Below are 23235 nucleotides of genomic sequence, written 5' to 3' on the forward strand. Positions count from 1 at the left end.
GGAAACAATCAAGGGGAGGACGCATGTATGGCTTTCAAATACGTAGCAAAGTCTAGATGACATAGGATTTTTATTTGGAAGCATTTGTATAGATATTTCATACCTCAAGCAGACTCCAAAGAATTTTTCCTTAAGTAGGTGGCAAATGTTGAAGGTGTGAGGGGAAGAAAGAGGTAACTGGGAATATATGTTTTGGGAGTGTAATGAATTGGCAGACTTTAAAAACTTCCCTACAGAGTACTCTCAGAAATAGAGTGATCATGTGGGTGCAACTAAGGAAATGATTTTGATGACCTGGGATACAGGATCTGAATTGCTTAGATACAATAAGTCCTTGTTAAGTTTAATTTTGGTAGCTGCCAAAAAAGCAATTATTAGAAAATAGAAATTGAAAGTCTAAAACAGCTGTATTTGAAGTACTGAATATTGTAACAGTTAAAAGAACTGAAGTGGGACCTTTAGAAAAGAGTAGCAGCAAATACAAATTGTGGGAACAATACATGCAGAACACTTGTCTGTCAGAGGAGTGAGGTTTAAGGGATAACAGGAATTGATTGATTTGTATAATGTTGGCTTGATAACTGTACAAAGGAATATATATGATGTGTAATATTTGCAACTGGGAATATGTTAATGTGTTTATATATATATATATATATATATATATATATATATAGATAGATATATATATATATATATATTTTATTTTATTATTTATTTATTTAACATTTGTTGACCGGGAAAGTCCGACTAGGTTCCACAGATCCTGTTTTCAGCGGAGGCCCGGGGAGAAACGCTCCAGAAGCATGTTTTTAGAATGTGGGAGGAAACCCACGTGAACGCAGGGAGAACATGCAAACTCCACACAGAAGGCACCCCAGCCGAGAATCGAACCGGAGAACCTCTTGCTGTGAGGCGTCAGCATTAACCACTGCGCCGCCCGACCTCTGTGTGATATATATATATATATATATATATATATATATATATATATACATATACATATATATATATATATATATGTTTGCTGTATATTGAGTGATAATTCATTAAAGGTGTTAAAAAAAACTAGCCTAAGCACACTTTCAGGGTCTAGAGTCTTCTGCAGTGACACCTTTCTCAGGCTTGCAGGGTTAGTTTTTTTCCAGTTTGTACTCTTAAGGTCTGTTACTGCTAGCACCCCCCCCCCCCCAATATGCATCCATGCTACCCTGCCAAACTTTAGTCCGAGATGTCCATGGTCAGTCTTCACTGACACTTTGTCACAGTGACTCAGTGCTACAAGCCTCTGTATCACATCAAGGTAGCCAGTCTCACAGAGGTCTGTTCACACCCACACACCAGCTGATAACTGCTCTGGTTTTGATACCTTAAAAAAAAGGTAATCTAAACAATTCACAATCCCACAATCTAATCCAAAGGGAAGCCATCAGGGCTGGGTTGTCTGTTGGCTGCTCTGGTTTAGGTGCATTTAATAGCCTAAACCATTCACAGGCAGAAGTCTACAACCCATTCAACAGGGAGAGACAGCCTGAACCGTTCACTGCAACATGCCCCTCTCCCACATCAAGGTAGCCAGTCACACAGAGGTCCATTCACACCACTACATGGTGACTAACTGTTCTAGATTTGATACCTTAAAAAAGCAGCCTAAACTATTCATAATAAGCAGCCCACAATCCTGTCCAAAGGGAAGCCATCCAGGCTGGGTTGTTGGACTGCTCTGGTTTTAGTGCATTTTTAAGCAGCTTAAACCATTAACAGTAAGCAGCCCACAATCCAGTCCAAAAGGAAGCCAGTTGGGCTGAGCTGTTTGCTGCTGTGGTTCTCATGTCATTTGGCAACTGCAGCCTAAACTATTCACGCCAAGCATGCCCCAATCCAGTCAAAAGGAGGAGCCACCCATCCACAGCATACTGTCAGCACAGACAATGTACAACCAGCCCTCATTGTGATGGTGTGCTGTATCACCTTGGGATGACATTAAATTGGCAATCATTACATGGATCAAAGTCTTTTAGCACCTGTGTGATATCAACATCGATGTCATTGTGTATGTGCATCAAGGCCAACCCACTTAAACATGCATCAGATATAGTGTTTTGTAGCCAAGTTTTAATGCGTTGTAGAGCACTGAGTGACCACTCTGCAAAGGAAACAAACACTGACATGGTGGCCAGAATTGTTAATGCACTGTTTATATTTGGTTGAAATGATGGTAGTTGGCAACTTCTCATGCAACTGCTCTCCATCTGTGAACCTGGCAGACTGGATGTGTCAGTCTTAAATACACTGCACAATCCCACCACTTTCTCCTCTTCCAAAGCATGCAGCATGGATGGTACCAGGTACTGTGCAATGAAATGTGGGTGGCATTCTCTAAGTTGGTCTTTTGTTTCGCCTATGACATGATCCAGGAGTGGAATGAACACGTTCCTTTGATAGTGCTCCTCTGGGTCAGCAGCACCAATGTTGCTTCTTTGAGTCTGCCTTCCACAGATCTTTGAACACTTTCTTCTACTATGACTCTGACTGCCAGCTGTTTGGCTTTTTCATACAACTCTTAAAAAGAATGGTCTGCATTTGTTTTCATTACTTGGAGTGTCAGTGAAAACTTTTGCTTCTTCACAATCTTGAATCAAGTCAATCTATTCCTACTACAAGTACAGATGAAATTGGCTTAATCATATCAAGCACAGACTGCATTTTAACCAGAGCTACAATGAAATCAAATCTTTTGGTAGAGTACAGATATCTGTCAGCATCTTTGTCATACTGAGCAGTGCTCTCTAAAATGGTGACAAGGATGACAGATTTATTCTTAAAGCTGTGCAAGCAATCAGTCTGACTCATCCACCGGGTGTTGCCAGGTACGTGAAGTGAGGATGTTCTTCGTGTTTCACTGTTACAGTCATTACATTTGGGTAATCTGCTGACAGGTTGCCCTCAGTCAGCCTGAATTCCAAAGTCTTGGGTCCTGCGTCGGTTGTTGTCCCTTCTTCCATGACGTCGGGTCATCAGGGGTATAAAACAAGCAGCCGATGCCATTTTTAAGTCTTTCTTGCCGCGCGGTGCCCAAAGCAGAAGCATTTCGCAAGTGCCAGTCGGCCGACTCCTGAAATATTCGTGTTTGAGTTTCAGAACCAAAGTCTTTACTAGTACCCCGATGGGGAAAGTTTTTTCTTGCTCCAGACAGATGTCAGAAAAAAGTTAATTGTATTACTTGTGGGAAGCAAATACCTCATAAGGATTTCCATTTATACTGTATTCCTTGCCTAGGCCCTGATCACAACATTATTGGTTGTCGGTTTTGTGCTAGATTTAACCAACGCACTATTAAGCATCAGTATAATTTTGCCTTAAAGTACTTTGGAAGCAGGTTTAATTATCCAAAAATGTCGGATAGTAATCCGACTACCAGAGTTCATAAAAAACACAAAAGGACAGAGACAAACATCCGAGGTCCAAAACCGACGACGAAGCTTCTCCTAAGCCAGTCGCCTGTTCTCAGTGAGGTGCTTTCGCAGCCCCTGACACCCGCTACTTTAGAGTCGCAGGCTGCTACCGACTCCCACGTGGAGTCGGCCATGCCGCTAGATACTCAAAGTATTGGACTCACGGACGCTAATCCCTCAGATGGATCCGGAGCCGCTGAGCAGGTACCGGCTTCTGAGGGTGTATTCAGACCTCAGCATTTTTACATTAAACTGACGACAGCTGCAAAGACAAAGACTAAAGCATCTTCTAAAACAAAGAAACCTACTCATGAGCCACGTGTACAGGCCTCTATGCCCAAAAAAACATGATCAAAATGGCTGAAGACCTGATTACCTTGATCAGGGGTTCCCATCCCCCTCCTGATAAGAGGCCTAGGCAAGACACTGATTATGAATCTTCAGATCAGGTTTCCATTTCTTCTGATCAGGAATATTCTTTACCCCCCTATGAGGATTCTGATGCAGAGGAATCTATTCCTTCTGCATCTCCACCTAAGGATTATTCATTTGGGGAAACCTTGCATACTTTGAGGGAACATTTTCACTGGGAAAGCCAAGACTTCTCAGAATCCAAGAAAAGGCTCAGAGATTTCCTCCTCCTACCCCAGCACAGGCCTTTAGCCATACCCCTGTGTTAGACATAGTGGATTGTGTTTTCAGAGTCCAGTTTGACTCCTGAATCCTTACCTCCAGCTCCCAGTAAGCCTGACAGATATTACAGGGTCCCTGACTCACACAAATTTTTATTTAGAAACCCTGCTGCTGACCCAATGACTATTTCACAGGGTCCAAAGGGAGTTAAGGTCTCATCAGCAAAAAAATCCTACACCCTCTGACAGACATTCAAGGGCACTGGATAGATGGGGAAAAAAGGTTTACACGTCTGCAACCTTGGCAATTAGGGCCTTAAACTGTCAGTTTCACATGCTCAAATATCAGCAACATGTTATAGTATTGCTGAAACAGAAAATTATGTTAAATTCTGAATGTGCAGAAAATAAAGAAATGCAGGATTTATTGCAAGCAGCTGAACAAGTTGGAAAGCATACTTTGCAATGTGGTTTTGATTCTTTGGAGGCCTCCTGCAGGGCCGCAGTTACAGGATCTGTGATTAGGAGGCATGCTTGGTTAAAGGAACAAAATCTGCCTGATCATGATAAAGCTAAATTATTAGATGCACCTTTACAGCATGATACTTTGTTTGGTGTTAAGTCAGAAGAGGTATTAAAGAAAATGGAAGACAAGGCTAAGTCTATACAAACTGTTAGACTTCTTACAAGTGCAGCCACCTAGATTCAGTAGACACTGGCCTACAAAAAATTGGTCCTTTCCTGTGTCAGAAAGAGCTCAAAGGGGCAAATCCAGACACCCTAGGGGTTCCAGATACCAGGCACAAGATTCATACAGGTCAAAGCAATGGGGCGCTTCTACTTCCAAATCTGGAGGAGATAAAGTGAAAACCTACAGAAAACGGTCCCATTGACTTTCCTCTGCCTTCTCCAAGCACTTATCTTCAGGCAGCACCCTTAGGGGGAAGATTAGCACTTTTTGCTCGAAATTGGCAAATAATAACCCAGGACAAGTAGGTTCTAAATAGTGTCACAGGGTTACAGATTCCATTTCCATACTCTGCCAAGGGCAAATGGTTGGCCAGATCTGTCAAAAAATCAATGGGCAGAGGCACAGAAACATGTTATGTCCCTCATGGACATGGAGGCCATTCAGCCAGTACCAGAACAGGAGCAAGGACAAGGGTTTTATTCAAGACTGTTCTTGGTACCCAGAAAGGACAAGGCCTGGCGGCCAATACTGGACCTATCTTTTTTGAACACATACCTGGATATCCCAAAATTCAAAATGCTGATCTTGCAGCAGCTTCTGCCCATGCTGGGCAAGAATACTTGACTAGTGACATTAGACCTAAAAGAGGCATACCTGCATGTCCCAATAAGACAATCATGCAGAAGATACCTCAGATTCAAGGCTGGTTCAATGCATTACCAATTCTCTGCACTCCCCTTTGGCTTATCTACTGCACCCAGGGTCTTCACAAAAGTGCCTGGCACCAGTAATTGCATTCTGCAGAGAAAAAGGTATTCAAATATATCCTTACTTGGACGACTGTCTCATTCAAGCAGAGAACAAGGACATTCTTCTTCATCATCTGGCGTTTGTGAAAAGGCTTCTAACATGTCTAGGGTACACAATAAACGAAAATAAATCATATCTTGTTACCCTCTCAAAAGATAACATTCCTGGGTGCAAGCTTGAATACAACTGCCCAGATGGCTTACCTCATGCCAGTCAAACAAAGGCAACTGACTACTTATTTCAAAAAGATGGCAACAAAGGCCCACTTATCTGCAAGACAAATTCTGCAGGCTTTGGGCTTCATGGCATCCTGCATCCTACTGATTCCATATGCAAGGCTGCATATGAGGAAACTTCAATGGTACCTAAAAAGTGTTTGGGCTCAACATTGTCACAGTCTGGAAACAATGATTACGCTCTTTCCCTGCCTGCAACAGGAATTTCGATGGTGGGCAAAGGCATGCCACCAAAACATGGGACGGCCCTTCACACTACCCCCGGCCAGGCAAACCCTAACAACAGATGTATCAGATTATGCCTGGGGGGCCCACATGGCAGGAAGATGCATTCAGGGCACATGGACCCCAAACCAAATGCATCCATGTGTCAACCAAAAAGAAATGCTAGCTGTTCAAAATGCCCTGACAGCCTTCAAGGACCTACTTCATCCAGGACAACTACTGGTAAAGACGGACAACACCACGGTCATGTGGTATATAAACAAGCAGGGGGTACACACTATTACCCTCTTTGCAGACTAGCCATGACTCTGTGGGACACAGCTTTGACTTACCAAATACATCTCCAGAACCCATTCCTGCCAGGAAAGGAAAATACTCTGGCAGACGATTTAAGCAGAAACTTCATGGATCCTCACGAGTGGCGACTAGATCCACACGTCTTCAGCATGATAACAAGGAAATGAGGGAGCCCAGACATAGATCTATTTGCCTCCCCCCAGAATCACCAACTAAAGCGATTCTTCACAAGGACTTATCACAGACAAGCATGGAAAGTGGATGCTCTATCCTTCAGTTGGAAAAAAACTATCAGTTTATGCCTTTCCTCCACTGCCTCTCCTTCCCAAGGTCCTCCTAAAAGTCAGGCAAGAGAAGCCAAAGAGGATACTAATTGCCCCAGACTGGCCCCGTCAGTACTGGTACCCAATCCTAAGGAGCTTGTTTCAATACACAGCTTGGACCTTACCTCAAAAACCTCATCTACTGTCCCAGCAAAACAATCAGATCCTGCGCTATCAACTCAAAACATTGAATCTGACAGCATGGTTGATCATGTAGTATACAAAAAACACTTCTCAGTAAAGCTGTGATGGATGTCATTTTGGAAGCCAGAAGGCCTAGTACTAGAAAAGTTTATGCTGAAAAATGGAAGAGATTCTGTGCTTGGAACCAAATACAAGGAACTGATACAGCGTTACCAAATATTCCTCAGATATTACAATACTTAACTGAGATGCTTGACAAAGGCCTATCTTTCTCATCAATTAAAATCCATGCCTCTGCCATTTCGGCTCATTACAATACAGAGCCACCACTCTTTTCTCATCCTTTACTAAAGCAGTATCTTTTAGGAGCCAAAAATTTAAGGCCTCCAAGGAGATCACCAATACCTGCATGGGACCTCAATTATGTCTTGGAAAAGCTCGCCCTGCCTCCATTTGAACCAGCTGCTACTGCAGATATAAAGTTTTTATCTTGGAAAACAGCTCTGCTACCAGCAATTACTTCTGCAAGACGAGTTTCAGAGCTACAGGCCCTCATGGCTTTGGAGCCTTTTATCATATTCTACCCAGACAGGGTGTCTGAGGACAAATCCAACATTTATGCCTAAGGTGGTTTCCAGTGTGGCTCTTAACCAAACTATTCACCTGCCAACCTTTTATCCAAATCCACAGAACAAGGGGGAGAGAATTCTACCTTCTTTGGACGTACACAGACAGCTTAGATTCTACCCTAGCAGGACTAAAGCTCTAAGGAAAACTGAGCAATTACTAGTAGCATATGCTGCATTATCAGAAGGAAAGGCTATTTCAAAACAGACTATTTCGAAGTGGATAAGCCACTGCATTAGTTTCTGCTATTTACACCATGGCAAGCCAGTGCCCAAGGGCATTAGGCCTCATTCCACCAGAGCTGCAGCTACTTCAGCAGCCTTTCGCAGAGGAGTACCAACCAAAGACATTCTAGATGCTGCTACTTGGAGTTCAGTTCACACCTTTACAAAGCGTTATCATTTGCCTCTCTACTCTAAATCCAGGGCAGGCTTTGCCACTGCAGTTCTGCAGGGCCTTATAGCCTCTCCTAATGCTGTTTAGCTCCAGCCTCCCAACCATAGCTTTGGGATTCTACCCAAATGTAATGATTGCAAGAGTGAAACACGAAGAACATAGTACAGTTGTGTACACTTACCATAAATGTAGATGTTCGAGTGTATTCACTGTTGCAGTCCAGGTTACCCACCCACCATCCCCCTTTTTTCTACTGGGACTTATCTTTCCTTCTCTAACTTCTACAACCTATGTGGTGTTGTAGATGAAGATAAGAAGGGTATTATTTATATTGATGCATGTATATATATATATATATATATGTGTGTGTGTGTATATATATATATATATATATATATATATATATATATATAAAAATTTATGCTACCCTTTTAGGGGACACCTGACATCTGGGGCAAGAAAATTTGAGGAAAATGGCATTGGCTGCTTGTTTTATACCCCTGATGACCTGACGTCATGGAAGAAGGGACAGCAACCAACGCAGGACCCAAGACTTTGGAATTCAGGCCGACTGAGGGCAACCTGCCAGCAGATTACCCAAATGTAATGACTGCAACAGTGAATACACTCGAGCATCTACATTTATGGTAGGTGTACACAACTGTACTTTCTTCTGTCATCTTTATTCTCACATAGGAACTGTGTGAATTCCTTAAGGAGGGCTAAGTACTCTACGTTTAGCAGATGAATTTAGCATTGCAGTTATTTTCCTACAGATGTCGATTGTTTGCCATATCATGCATTGCACATAAATGAACTGTGACAGTGTTGAGCTTGGGCACTTTACTGGCAGTTGCACCACTTTTGAAAACAGGGCTCAAATTCTTGCCTGCACACTGTTAAAATGGTCAGACATGTTGCTTCCTGTGTCATATCCTTGTCCTCGCAATAGCTCCTTGCCCACACCCTATATGCTATGAGTCTCTATGGAAAGAGGTTAACTAAGGCTTTTCCTGTGTTATGGACTTCCACAAATTCAAGGAAGTCTTCATGGATTTCTACATTTCCGTCACTTCTATGAACATAACATAATGTATAGGCAGAGTCACTTGCTCCTTATTGGGTTTATGTCAGCTTTTCCATCAACTATTAAACTGAAGAACTTTGCCTCTTTCTGTACTTAAACATTTTCCCTGGATCTGTAACCCAATAAAATTAATAATTTCATTCTGAATTTGTGCTGATGTATATAGCACATTGTGCGGACCCACCCTGGAATGGTCGGCGAGTACAGACTCCTCTTCTGCCATGCATTCAAGTAGTGCTTTAAAGTTTGCTGTGCAAGTCAGTTTTCCACGAAGTGGTAAATTTCGTCTTCCTCAGAGAAGAATTAGCCACACAACACTTCTCAAGGCATGAACTGTGCATTCTTGCAACTTCATATCTTTCTGTACAATGCACTGATAAGCTGTTTGCAGTTGGCCAGAGCATACTTCTAGAAATGCCTCTAACTTTGCAAGTGCATTTCCATGGGCCTTTGATTTGCTTTGTCATTCAAGAATCTTATTTGCGTTAAAATGTTTGCTCATAGGCTTGGAGATCAACACACACTAGCTGCGTTGAAGACAAAGCATAAACCACAGAAGACCCCATCCAAGCTCTGAATACTGTGCAGACTGGAATTCATGCAGAAATTGTGGACTGAATTTTCTGTTTTGCTGGCTTCTAGAATACCCCATGAAATACTTAGGGAACTCAAAGCCTTCCGAGGGTAGCCACCGCATCGTCTAGATGTTCTTTATGTCACTATCGGTAAGATGACCGTATTTGTACAAGCCAGTGTCATAATCTTTTATGGCATCGTTCATGCTATTACAAACTGCACTGTGGGTGTTAGAATGTTTTGAGAGTTGCACATGCCCTGCTGCAGTACTTGTGTAGTCCACTGTCACAACACTTGATTGAAGATTTTACCCGAGGATATCACACTTCTTTTATTAAATTCAGTCTTTGTCTCCACCTCAATCACATCAGTGTTGTCATAGGTGCTACTGGATGTAGCACAGGCCTCCTCACATTCAGGACTTCCAGATGGAATCACAGCTACAGATTCTCAACTCAGCTTAGCTGGACGAAAGCTGTTTGGACTTTGAGGACCTGCAGCTGATTCTCCAGGAACATCTGGTTGTGCAGCTACTGTCATTGGTACATTCACTGTATCACAATGACTAAAAAGGGGAAGCCTAGTTAGAATGATTGCTGCAATGTATTGAGAAGTGTTCCCAAAAGAACTTGTAATAAAGCAGTGTGTGCTGACGCATAATCGTCACTGCTGTGTAGAATGCCTTTCCCTGTAGTAAGTTTTCTTTTTCCCAGCTCTGCTGCTGTCACAGGCACTGATGATTCCATGACATGCCTAAAACATAATCTTATTACTTCTGAATGATGAAAGGACTATGCAGCTTTCCACAATCTAAAAAAAGACTTACCCAGTGTTGTACTGTCCACCTGAAACCACTGCAGGTACTCCAGGATTCGACAGCTTTTCAGCTTGCCTGCTGAAAAGAACCTGCTTAGTATATACTGCTGCACAATACATAACTGACGCAATCACATTTACTCAGTAAATAAGTGCCGAGGTGTTGCCAGCCTGATGCTGCCCTTACTCATTACACAGAATATAAGCAGCTCTATACTTCTCCCCTCAAAACGTGCTGCCTGCATAATGCAAAGGCAATGACAAAATATAGGTTCATAGGTTCATAGGTTTATACTAGGCTATCTACTATACCCATTATTTTGCTGTGCCTCGCAGTGACACTGAGGTAATCCTCTCCCATCCATTGGTCAAGATTTCTCTTGAACAAGGCCATGCTCTGCCTCACATGTGAGTCTTTTGTGGCTCTGATGGATCTAGATTTTTGAGGTGATTCATCAAATCTGGGTTTGACATGGCCTTGTATGTTAGGCAAAGGTCACCTCTGAGCATAGAGCTGGAGTTCTTTTGAGACCCTTTATCCTTTTGGTGAGGAACTTTTGTGGCCTCTCCAGCTGCTGCAGGTGTCGGGTCAGATACATCCCAAATGGGGCATTGTACTCAATCATTGGTCTGATGAGTGATGAGTAAAGGGAGACTATGACCTCCCTTGATCTAGATGAGAATCCCTTCATGATAAGGTGGGCAATGTAGAAAGTCTTCCTAACTACTTTAGCTACATGGGTGTCGAATGACAGACTACTATCAACCTGGGTCCCCAGGTCCCTGATAACTTCTTCTGTGCTCAGTGGATTGCCACCTATTTGGTAGCTAGTAACCTTGTTTTTCCCAAAGGGTATGACTATGCATTTTGGCATTTAACTTCAGGCCGTGGCTCTGGCACCAGTTATCCGCTTCTATGAGACCCTTCTGAAGGATATCTTTGCAGTCATCTGCAAACTTTGTCATAACCCTCCTGTGTTTGCTTGTACTTTGAGTCTGACATCAACTCTGACCCTGTGGGTTCTGTCACTCAGCCAGTTTGCAACCCATCTTGTGATGTATGGGTTAACATTTAAGCTGATGAGTTTTTCAATGATAGACTGCCTTTCCCTAGTCAATGGCTTTGGTGACTGCTCCATGGCTTTGCAGATAAGGCTTGTCAGGCTAATGAAGTGGGACCACAGTTGCAGTAGAGGTAAGACTTTGATTAAACAGCTGTCCTAGCTGTGGGTTTAATTCCTCATTGAGTTCGAACACCATCAGGTCCCATGGATGCTGTGTTTTTGCGAGATGTTTGGGGGCTGCAATATAGATATCTCTCCTTTTCTGAACCTGTCAGCCAGTATGTTGGCAATGTCTGTAGGATCAGTAATCTTCACATCATTTTGAACTAGTTCTGAGCATATCTGGGAGTTTCCTCCTAGGTGTCTAACATAGCTAAAGAAGGCCTTATGATTGTCGGATGAGAGCTCTTAGTTTTTACTTATAGTGATCAAGGTGTCTTACCTTTGCTGTATCTTGTAGTAGCTTCCTCCTTTTATTGTAGAGTTTGTTTATGGCTCTGCAGGTGCTGGTAGGATCTGATCTCACCGTTGAACATTGTGCTCCCATGTGCATGACATAATCACAGCAATGCTGGCAGTAACATGCTTGAAAAATCGTTGAATGTGTAGTGAACTCCCATTTAAAGGATCTTTCCTAAATCCATCCATTGGCGTGTTCAGTTACATAGATGCAAACTTAAAATTCTGCAAACAACATTCCAGTGAGAAACTGACTGCCCAAGGGCCCATTTTTGGCCAGATTTTTATCTCAGTACACAAAAAATATGTACCACTGTCATGTGTACTTCAAAGCCTTGCAGTAATGGAGAAGGCTGGTGGAGCCCAGCTACACCTCAGATTCAATCACAGACTGGATGCTGGCATGACAATAGAAATAAGCAGCAGGAATGCATATGAAAACTCATTGGATGTTCAATAAGTACAAGTTCAGCAACTGTATCTTTCTCTGTTGGAGCAAGTAAAATGGACAAGATTTCTAGCAGTCAGTACATCTAATATTCCAGGCATGTTGAAGTCTAAAGCAGGCTACCTGCCAATATTTCAGTCAAGGATTGGTTATTCAGAAAAGCTTAAAACAGTGACAGCAACTTTTTCTAACATCAGGTCTCAAGAGCAATGAAGAATATGCAGTCAGTTTACATGTTTACACAGATGTTCTCCACACCATTCAACCTAAGTACAGTATAATGCAAGACGCCATGATGGCCCAGTATAATGCAAAAGAACCAAACACACATAAGCAGGTCATTCTCTTGTTCCACCGAATTATACATCTGTTAAGGCAATAGCAACAGGAAAGTGAGTTATTACACTTAAGCTGCAATTCTATCCAAGCTAATGGCAGTACACACCTCTGACTTTTTATCCGTCGCTCTGGCTGCTTCATCTTACAAGTAAAAGTTCAAGTAATTCTCCCCAGCTGATGTATTTGTATCAAGAATTTTCAGCCAACAGTGCCCACAGCACTGAGAAAATAGCACAGCGCCTTAAACTAAGGCTATGACAGTCAAGACATGAAGTAGAACTGGGGCAGTCTTTGAAAGGCTTTCCCTTTTGGTGTCATTATAAAACATCATGATTAATATGCTACATATGCCCTAAACAGTAAACACAAACCAAAGTGAATCTCAGCATATAATACAACAGAAATTTAGAATATGCATGGTTATTAAAACTAGAGTGCTGTAAGAACTACATGCAAATAATACCAGCAAGCTGTAAATTTTCTAAGTTTATTAAGACCAATACTTAATCTGTTGCTATTTTTGGCCCCCCAACACCACCAAATTATGTCTGGTTTTGTGAGGACTTCATATACCTCAGACAATGCATGCTAACACATATTGTTATTCCAGCAACTTCTCCAGTTTATAACAGTGTTATTTAAAATCAGCCCTTATGTTTGGGTGTGCTCACACACGAAAATGGATGCTAGCCCAGATCCAGTTATTCTACCAACCACATAGAAAATGTGTGTTAACACAGATCCAACTATTCCGGCACCTTTTTCAGATTATAACAGCAATATTTAAAATCAACCCCTATTTTGGGACCTTTGTTCACACACACATGTATGCTAATACAAGTCCAGTTATTCTGGCAACTTTTCCAGTTTATAACAGCAGTTTTTAAATGAGACCCCTATATTTGGGTCTACTTGCACACAAAAATGGATACTAACAGATATCTGGTTATTCTGCGAACCACACAGAAAATGCAAGCTAACACAGATCCAGTTATTCTAGCAACTTTCTAGGATAAATATTTAAAATCTGTCTGTATCATTGGGTCTATGTTCACACACACACACTGAAATGCATGCTAACACAGACCATTACCAACTTTCTAGGTTTATAACAGCAAACAATTAAAATCTGTCCTTTTTATTAGGTCTTTGTTCTCACGCAAAAAATGCAGGTTAATACAGATCCAGTTACTCCAGCAACTTTCTAAGTTTGTAAAAGCAATATTTTAAATCTGTCCGTATTACTGGGGTTGTTGTTCGCACACACAGTAAGATAAATACAGCTATTCCAGCAACGTTCTAAGTTGCTAAGAACAATATTTAAAATATATCCCTATTTTTCAGCCTTTGTCTCACCATCATGTTTCGCTTGGTCCAGAATCCAGATTTCATATCCTTCACAAAATGCATGCTAACAGATCCAATTATTCCAACGACTGTCCAAGTTTAAGATCAAGATATAAAATCTGTCCCTACTTTTGGGTCCTTGTAATCTGTCTCTCACAGAGACATACAAAATGCATGACAATATAAGTCCAGTTATTCCAGCAACTTTGTTTATAATATCAATATTTAAAATCTGCCCCTACTTTTTAGCCCATTGTCTATCTCACTGTCTCTCTCTCTCTCTCTCTGACATACACACTGCATATATTAGCATATGGCCAGTACAGCAACTTTTTAAGTTTATAAGTGCAATATTTAACATGTCATTACTTTTTAGCCCATTATCCCATTCTCACACATATAAACACCAGATAGCATCAAGACCCCCCCCCCCCCCGCAGCAGTCACTTGGACTTGGGGACAGACTTGCCTATTTACCCACACATCTAGACTCGCATTACACTATCTAATTCACCCTAGTGCAACACCCAGGCAAAGGCACACTAATCACCGTACCTCTCAACCTCTTAGTGCAAAATATCTGTACAAAGCCTAAGGTAATTGGGGGGGGGGGACAAAAGCAGGGACATATTTTAAATGTTGATCTTATAAACTTAGAACATTGCTAGAACAGGATTTGTGTTGGCATGCGTTTTCTGAAGGATATGAAGTCCAACTTTTTAGTGACGATCCTCATATTTAGCCAGTAAACCACATGTTTTACAAGAGAGAGGACAAAAATCTGGACATTCTGCTTAGTTGAGAGTTATGACACACACAACAAATAACATACGCAATTACCCAGCTTCATTTATGCCCCTACAGACATGCACACATGCAAACATACGCACACTGCAAAATCTTTCCCTACTTTTTATGGTGGTATCTTAATGTCTCACACACACACCAGATAGCAACAAGCAAGCCCCTCTCAACAGTCACTTGGACTTGTGGACAGTCACCCATTTCCCCACACACACATGCTCTCTCTCACACACAGGCATACATCCAGACTCACAATTCCCCATCTAATTCCCTTAGTGCAGCAACCAAAGCAGAGACATTTGTCACCGGATCTCTAAATCTGTTGGTGAAAGAAATCTGGATAAAGACAAAAATAATTGAGGGGACAAAGGCCATTGCTCTTATAGACTTAGTTGCTGGAACAGGATTTGTATTAGCGTGTATTTTCTGAAGGTTATGGTGTCTGAAACTTATATAGTGGCTGTTCTTAGTGCTCCAGAAAAACACGTTTGTTTTATGAGGAACAGAGCAAAAATGAGTCAAAAATCTGGACAATCTGCAAAAATCTGCTTAGTTGAGAGCATACCTCTCCAAAGTAGTGATGAGCTTTGCTAAAAAAGCCAGTGTGTTTTTGTAAATGAGCTACGCACCTAATTTCTCCAGTGAAGGGAATGATACTTTTTGAGAATTTGTGGCAAATGATTTTTTTTATAGGGATAACATGCTTCTCAACTGTCCAGATTTTCACAATGTCCAGATTTTTGCCTCATATTTTTGGTTTGTTCCTCATAAAATTTGTGATTTTCTGGCAAATCACTGTGGTGATCTGGTGATTGAAGTCACTAAATGACATACATTTGAGTTTCAGACTTCAAATCCTTCATGAAAAATGTATGTTAACACAAACCGTGTTATTCTAGCAACTAAGTTTATAAAAGTGATATTTAAAATCTGTCCCTATTTTGGGCTTTTGTTCCCCCCATTTTGTCAGGCTTTGCCCAGATTACTAGCACTAAGAGGTTGAGAGGTATCACACACACAGACACACTGCAAAATCTTTCCCTTTTTAGCTCATTCTCTCTCTCTCACACACACACCTTCATTATTGTCCCTACAAACATACACGGACTCTGCAAAATCTGTCCCTACTTAAAAAGTTTAGTCCATATTCTCTCTCTCTCACAGTCAGTCTGATACGGACACACACACACACACACACACACACACACACACACACACACACACACACACTCGCGCGCGCATCCGACTGTGTCCAGTTACCAAGCGACATGACGTGAAAATGCATAAGATGGCAGAAATGCACCAATCAGATTTTTGTAAACAGGCATGGGCTTTTACTCTACAGGGTGCGCAAGCAGACAAATACCACTGCAAATGTATAATATTCCAGGCAAACCGCAACACTCCTGGAGTTACAGACAGACCGTCACGAACTATCTACATGTGCACTGGGAATGTCCGTCCAATGCAGGTATGTACTGCCAGCAACAAGATAAATCGTAAGAAAGGGTAAGGGGAAAATCAGTTGACTGCATCTGTGTTTATTGGGAATTAAGCAGCCCGACAAATACTGCTGCAACCAGTAATAATGAAGTCCGGTCAGTTATGCATACAGAAGTTACCAGAGTATGATGCCAAAGATTAGCGTACTAAATTGTGTCATAGCTGACATATAGTAGTTCATGCCTTGGAGCATGCTTGTGGTTCTGTTTAATACAACCTCTAAGACAGTCATTTGTGGTAATTTGGGAAAACATGCTTGTCTGAGAACATAAAGCTGTCCAGAGAATGTTGAAAGTATAACTGTTTGTATGGTTTTGTAACACAAAACCTTGAGTGTTTTTTGTTCATCTTATAAATAATATGACAACCTTAGAATGTTCAAAAGGTAAATTAAGGTCCTCAGTTTTCAAGAAAAGTTTTCACCAGGACTTTTTTTTTTTTTTTTTTTACTACTGACATGTCTGTTCAATGGGCTCAGTCAAAAACAGTGCAAGCAAAAGCAGTTCAGGAAGGAACGAGAAATTACAACTTGTTTCTGAAGGTGACTGCCACCTGGATCCTTCCCTACACCTCACACTATGACTCAATCCTTCCCTACACCTCACACTATATACTTTCATCTAATGACATAGAAAGCACTAATCTTAGATAATGCAAAAAGTTGTTCATTATTGTACAACAAGGGTTGTAAAGAGGCTTCAGATTTTCTTCTGTACTGTCCTATCTGACATGTCAGTCATGCTTTGTTAATGAATCGACTGTTAAAGGCCGATGACAACACAATGGGCCCTTATCTCAGGAAGGGCATGAATTTTACTCTTGATTGTTCCTGATTCCAGTGAAGGACAGCATCCTTGAAACCAATATTAGATTTGTTAAAATATAATATTACCAAAAATTAAGGCACAACAGTAAAAACAGCGTTCTCGTCCAAAGAAAAGGGCTGTTGCATGTCTTCATTTTCCAAGTGTACTGCCTCACAGGCAGTTCTTGAGATTTCAAATGGCTCATTTACACTTCCACACTGCATCGCTGCACTTGGGGGCTGGCTGCCTGACAAACATTTAGCCCCTGTCTGTGTATATCTCAGAAGTCAGTGCCACCATTTTTCCTTGCGTGGGTGATTGTTGAAAGTAGCAGTCTCTGATATGGTTGTACTATATCACCGTAACATTCTCATTTGCACAGTCTCTGGAGATCACTGTAAATTACTAAAAGTCATGCCAGTCTCCTGTAGTGTCAGTAACATTCCTAGGAGCTGCTTATAGGTTCAGTACAAGAGGAAAGCCTCCCTTTTTTAAGACTAGCAAATGTAAGTTAATTCTGTTATGGCAGGTTTCTTATAATAGCATGCTGTTGCAGAAATGTACTGCTGTTCCCCTGGGAACCCATTTCATGTGAGGAGACCTCACTTGGCCCTAAAGAATGTTTGGAAACAAATCCTCGTTATCCCTAATCAGTAAGAGTTTTGCTGACTGATGAACTTGGGCAACTTAGTCAAAGGGATACTTGTATTCCTGCTGACAGTGATTCGGCAGTTGAATTATTCATACAGTATCCTGAGATCTTTTTGGTGAGAAAAGATTGTGGTCTTCCAAGCTGATTTAGGTGCTTGGCAAGGTACATCCCAAAGGATACATTATATTCAATTATGTGCCTAACAAGGAATGAATAACTTGGGACTAGAACTTCTCTGGAACTTGAGGAGATACTGCAAATAGTAATTTGTACAATAAGAAAGGATTTTGTAACCATCACAGAGATGTAGCGATCAAATGAGAGTTGTTATCAATATGTGTATCCAAATCCCTGATGTCTGTGTCAAATTTAAGTGGAATGTTATCCATATGGTAAGCAAGTTGCTGCATTTCTTGGTATTGAGGGCAAGCCCATGATTAATATACTAGGCATTTGTTTGGTCAAACCCCTGCTGGAGAGTCAGAATGGGATTTGATGACCACTGCAGTTTGCAGTCATCAGAAAATGTTGTTAGCAGTAGTCCCATGATATCAATTTTTGTCATAGAAATGTAAACCAAAGAGGAGAGGACCCAGGACAGAGCCCTGTCAGTCACCACTGGTGACATTTTTTCTGTCTGGAACAAAATCTGTCAACCTTAACAGAATCATTACAAATCCAACCATTAGTCAGTACTCCCAGCATGTGGGATAGTGTCGGTGGCTTTAGCAATTTCCAAAAAAGCAGTGTGGACTGTGGTATCCATAAACCCTGTCAAAGAACTTAACCAGGTTGAGCAGGCTTATGCTTTTTATAAAACAAAAGTGGTGTATATCTTGGGGTGTACTGTCAGTTATATCCTTGTTTGTTAACTTAGCTGCAGTATGTTCCACATCCTTATAGTGAGACTACTAGGTCTTTAATTCTTGGTGACATTAGAGAGGCACCACAAATGCTATTCTCCACACCTCTGAGATGTTTAACCTGTGAAGAGATTCTGATTGAAAGTTGATTCATAGGTTCATAGGTTAGTACTATGGAGGAGTTTTGCAAATTTGGATTTGACACAACAGGCATCTAGCATTGTTGCAAGTACTCATGAAAGTAGTGGTTTTAATTTTGAAAGGTTACAAAAAGATGTGGTCCAAATTGATTTCAGAAGGAGGGCTGTAAGGGGAAATCGAGGGAAAGGGATGGATGGAGTGAAGCTGGAAGAGAATTTAAATGCAAGAATGTTAGAAATGTCCGTGTGATCAGAGAAAGTAGAATTGAGTGATAAGTACAAACATGCACCCCTACTCGGCGTCTTAGGTCCTCCAACAAACAACTCTTAACCATAACTAAACACAACAAAAGAGCTGGACAAATGTCTCTATTCCCATGCCATTGCCAAACTTTGGAATGCGCTCCCTCTCTCTCTTACTCAACTAGACTCTTTAAAAACATTTAAATTTGCACTAAAAGAACACTATCTCAATAACCTTGTCTGTTCGGGTTCCTATTACGTTATCAAAGTTCTGAAACTTCAAACACCATAAGGTCGAACCCTTATGTTCAAAGTGTCAGAACTTCGATAATGCTAAAAAAAAAAATAAAAACAGAAAACACAGAATAAGTCTTGCAAGCATGGGGGCAAGCTCCCCTGCACCCCCCACTCTTTAAATATACCAACTCCGAGGTCACACTACAGTGCAGTAAAGGGAAATCTTCCCTTTCCGCACTGTATTGCAATCTCGGAGTTGGTATATTTGCAACCGTTAGGTAGGTTTTAGGTTTTTTATTTATTTATTTTTTTTTACATTCGTATTCTTGAAACTTCGAACATCTGAGTTCGATATTCTCAGGTTCGAAGTTTGAAGAATTCGACAACGTTAATAGGACCCTGTCTGTTTTGTAGTCATGTAATTAAACCACCTTAAATGTTTTGGCCACTATACACTACAAATACTTTTACTAACTTAATATAGTTGCAATTTACACCATCTGTCTTCGTATCCAATCTCTCTTGCTTGCTTTATTTGTGTGCCTGAATAAACAGAAATGATTAAACAGTATTCTTACTTATGAAAATATATAAACAGAATTACTAAAAATCTAACACACTGGGTTTATTTTCTTGTATTGTTGTTTTTCTTTTGGCTTTTCCTGGTTAGTGGTCGCCACAGTGGAACTCCGGTCTGCTAATGATTGGCAGTAGATTTTTATGGTGCCGAGGTGCCAGCTCGATGCCTAACCTTCAACGAAGGCATGCCCATTCACGCATGTCTTTCAAACGCTACTCAATCACAGGGAGGACGTGTGGACTCCACACAGAAGGCGCTCCAGCCAAGAATCGAACAGGAGAACCTCTTGCTGTAAGGCGACAATGCTACCGCTGCACCACCGCGGCTTTTATTTTCTTGTATTGTATACCTCTGTAATATGTATTTGTCTTGTATGTCTACTTAAGTTTGTATTGTGTAAAAACGTTCTTGACTTTCAAAGTTAAGCTGATGTTATGTAAAAATTTCTGTGATTGTATGGAGCTTTTCTCCCCGGGCCTCCACTGAAAATGGGTCATTGGCCCAATGGACTTTCCCGGTCAACAGATGTCAATAAATAAATATGTTTAGTACAGAATAGTAGGTTGCTTCTTTGTTTCATTATACAACTGAAGAAGGCCATACAGTTGTCTTTTGAATTTGTTAAAGTACTAAGTAGTTAGCCTTTCATTTCCAAGTATTACTTTTGAGAGACTTACTTACCTACTTTAAATCCCTTTTATAATGATGGAGTGGACATGTTTTAGTGATGGCCAGATTTAATTATAGAACTTGTTGATATGGTAGTTCTACCATGTAGTGTTGGAACCTTTTTTTTCCTGGAGATTGTTGTAGAGATCTTTTCTGCCACCATTTAAAATTAGTCACATTTCAAATTTGATAAACTGTGCTGGAGGTGTACCATATAAAAGCCAATTGAGAGAATATTTTTATTCCTGTGGTTGTCTTGAACTTTGGCTAATTTCCAAACTATTGCATATGATTTGTAGTTTTGATAATTGTTACCAAATTGGTTAATTTTATTTAATACAGCAAATCCTGTGTATGTATGTTTGGTTTCAGTTCTTGTCGGCTGTTTTTTTGGTTGACCTCTGAATTGGCTGACTTTTTTTTTTTGGTTTTTTTTTTTTGCCATTTCTGTGAAATAGTAACTTGACTGAGAACACGTGACCGTGAGATTTAAGGATTTGTTTTCCTTTTTCCTACTGTTGTTTGACCTCAGAATTGGTGTGTATACACACACACACACACACATATATATATATATATATATATATATATATATAAGGGGTTATGGGGTGCAGGGGAAGCAAACCCCATGTCAGAAAAATAAAATTTAGTGTTTGGACCACACATTCACAGAAATGTGCTTGAAATTTTGCCTTTTGACAATATTCTGGTATAGTCGTATTGTTGCTAGGAAAATCTCCTTCCTTTATAAGACTTCACTTTATTAATTGTGTATGTTAAATTGCTGCAAAATTTAGATATAAAATGACCACACTAAACTTTACTACTTTGGGTTATATTCTTTCAATGTCAAACATGCACTATAGTTTTAATAATTAAGTTGTTGTTCTGTTTGTAGTTACTATTTTTCTTTGTGGTTTAGTGTGTGTAGTGTTTTGAGTAGGCATTATTATATTTTCTTATTTGCATAATTCTGTAATTTAATACTTGTAATCACAAGATGTTTATTTCAACTTCTAATAAGTCAAACAATGAAAAAAGAAGCAGGTGAGAGATGAAGAATAGACTTTCTACAGCAGATTGACAATTTTACCTACCTGTTTCATACCTGTTTGATGAAATACTAATTATGAAAGTGTAAGTAAATTATACTTGTATAAAGTGTACATTACATGTATGTCATTCTGTATAGCAGACTATCTTTTTAAAGTAATGCCTCTTTCCATGCCTTTTACCAGCCTTCCCTGCTAATTTTGTACAAAATGTTTAACTTCAGTTAATATAAGCATTTAAAAGTTATCTCCCACTTTATTTTTGCTAGTTTTGTCTTTTAAGTCATATACTGTTTACCCTACCTACCCCATGCAGTATTTGCTTTTTTAGTGCATTAAGTTTATATGGTCTTTGAGCCACTGGTCTGTGGCACTGGCAATTTTTGATTTTTTTCCCATGGCTTTTGTCACTTCATTGCTGCTATTAAATGCATTTCAAATTAAAGACTAAAGTTGATGTTATGTGATTTGTATGATACATAAGGAAAGGAAACAGAAAAGGCCGAGGTAGTAAGACCATTGAAACAAGAAAATAGTCAAAATCACTACTTTACAGGAGAACAGAAAGTTGTACAAAACAGATGCTATAAAATGTAATTAAGCCAAATTTTGTGGGGGGAAAATGTGCACCTAAATAAATTTGGGAAATGCCAACAAAGTAATGTTTTTGCAGTACTTAGCAAACGTGTTACATCTTATAGCTGTGGAATTCAATATTGTTTGCTTGCAGAATCTTACGCAGTCATGCTTATTGGTTATTGTTTTACACTTTATCAGTGTCCTGTAAGACTTGTTAGCTACAGAGTTCATTATTTTCTTTGCATGCGAAATTTCACAGTATCAAGATGATTGTTTTCCACTATTTTTTAAACAATGAATTTGTATATTAGCCATCAGTATCATTGTGTGTATGTTCACAAATCTCTAACATTTTTTCTTTTGCAGCTGTTACTGTACATGACAACGAGGGTGTTTTTGCAAGTACATATATTGAAAACAGCTTGGAGAGTGGCTCTGCATTTCTTAAAACCTATGACATCGAAGCAAAGGTAGTGGAAGAAAATGAGTGTCAGCAAGATGAACATTTCATCATCCTTCCAGTAAAGGCACTTGAAATTCATGTAAGACACGTGTTAAGCATTTCTTTACATTTAATTTCAAAGCTGCTACTGTAAGCTAAGCAGTTGTGTGCGACGTGTGTTTTGATAAGAAAAAACAAGTTCACACCTCAAAGAAAACAATTATGCCTTTGACCCCTTGGCATAGAGGGATGAAGCCCTGATTGTGACGCAGAAGCCCCATGCTCAGTTAGTGGCATGGGAGCCAGTTGATTGAAGAGAGGCATGAGTGGTCATCACTAGCTTGCTCATCCTAGGAAGGCTGCCTGACCCACCACATTAGTGCCTCCTGCTGGTGGTTATACAGTCACTCATTGAAGAGGTCTGGACAGGCTTCTGCTGTTCAGTGGCACATAGGCCACTGAGTAAGGGATGATGTGGGTAGTCAAGAGAGCACATAATTCTGTGCCCAGGCAGCTATTGAGTACAGCAGTCGCCTATGAGGAGGGGTTAGGAGGAATAGAGCCGATAACTTCTTTGGAACCAGTAAACTGGCAGACTGCCTTATGCCCAGCTCTCACCTGCAGGGGAACCACCTAATTCCAGGATACCAGTCTCTACCCTGAAGGAACAAGTGATTTGATAGGGTGCTGGAA

The 23235-nt window shown here is 40.5% G+C and overlaps 1 protein-coding gene across 1 annotated transcript in view; it reads left to right on the top strand.

The window, feature by feature from the left end:
- The window catches only part of AHCTF1 (AT-hook containing transcription factor 1), a 2707103-nt gene that overhangs the window by 2418895 nt on the left and 264973 nt on the right, over positions 1–23235 (top strand). The window contains exon 33 of the mRNA XM_044058692.1: positions 22467–22642. Within this exon, the coding sequence (XP_043914627.1) occupies positions 22467–22642 (176 nt within the window). The remainder of the gene's footprint in view (positions 1–22466; positions 22643–23235) is intronic.

Source organism: Protopterus annectens, chromosome 1.part2, assembly GCF_019279795.1.
Source record: "Protopterus annectens isolate FY-2018-M chromosome 1.part2, PAN1.0, whole genome shotgun sequence".
In the NCBI taxonomy this organism is placed as follows: domain Eukaryota; kingdom Metazoa; phylum Chordata; order Ceratodontiformes; family Protopteridae; genus Protopterus; species Protopterus annectens.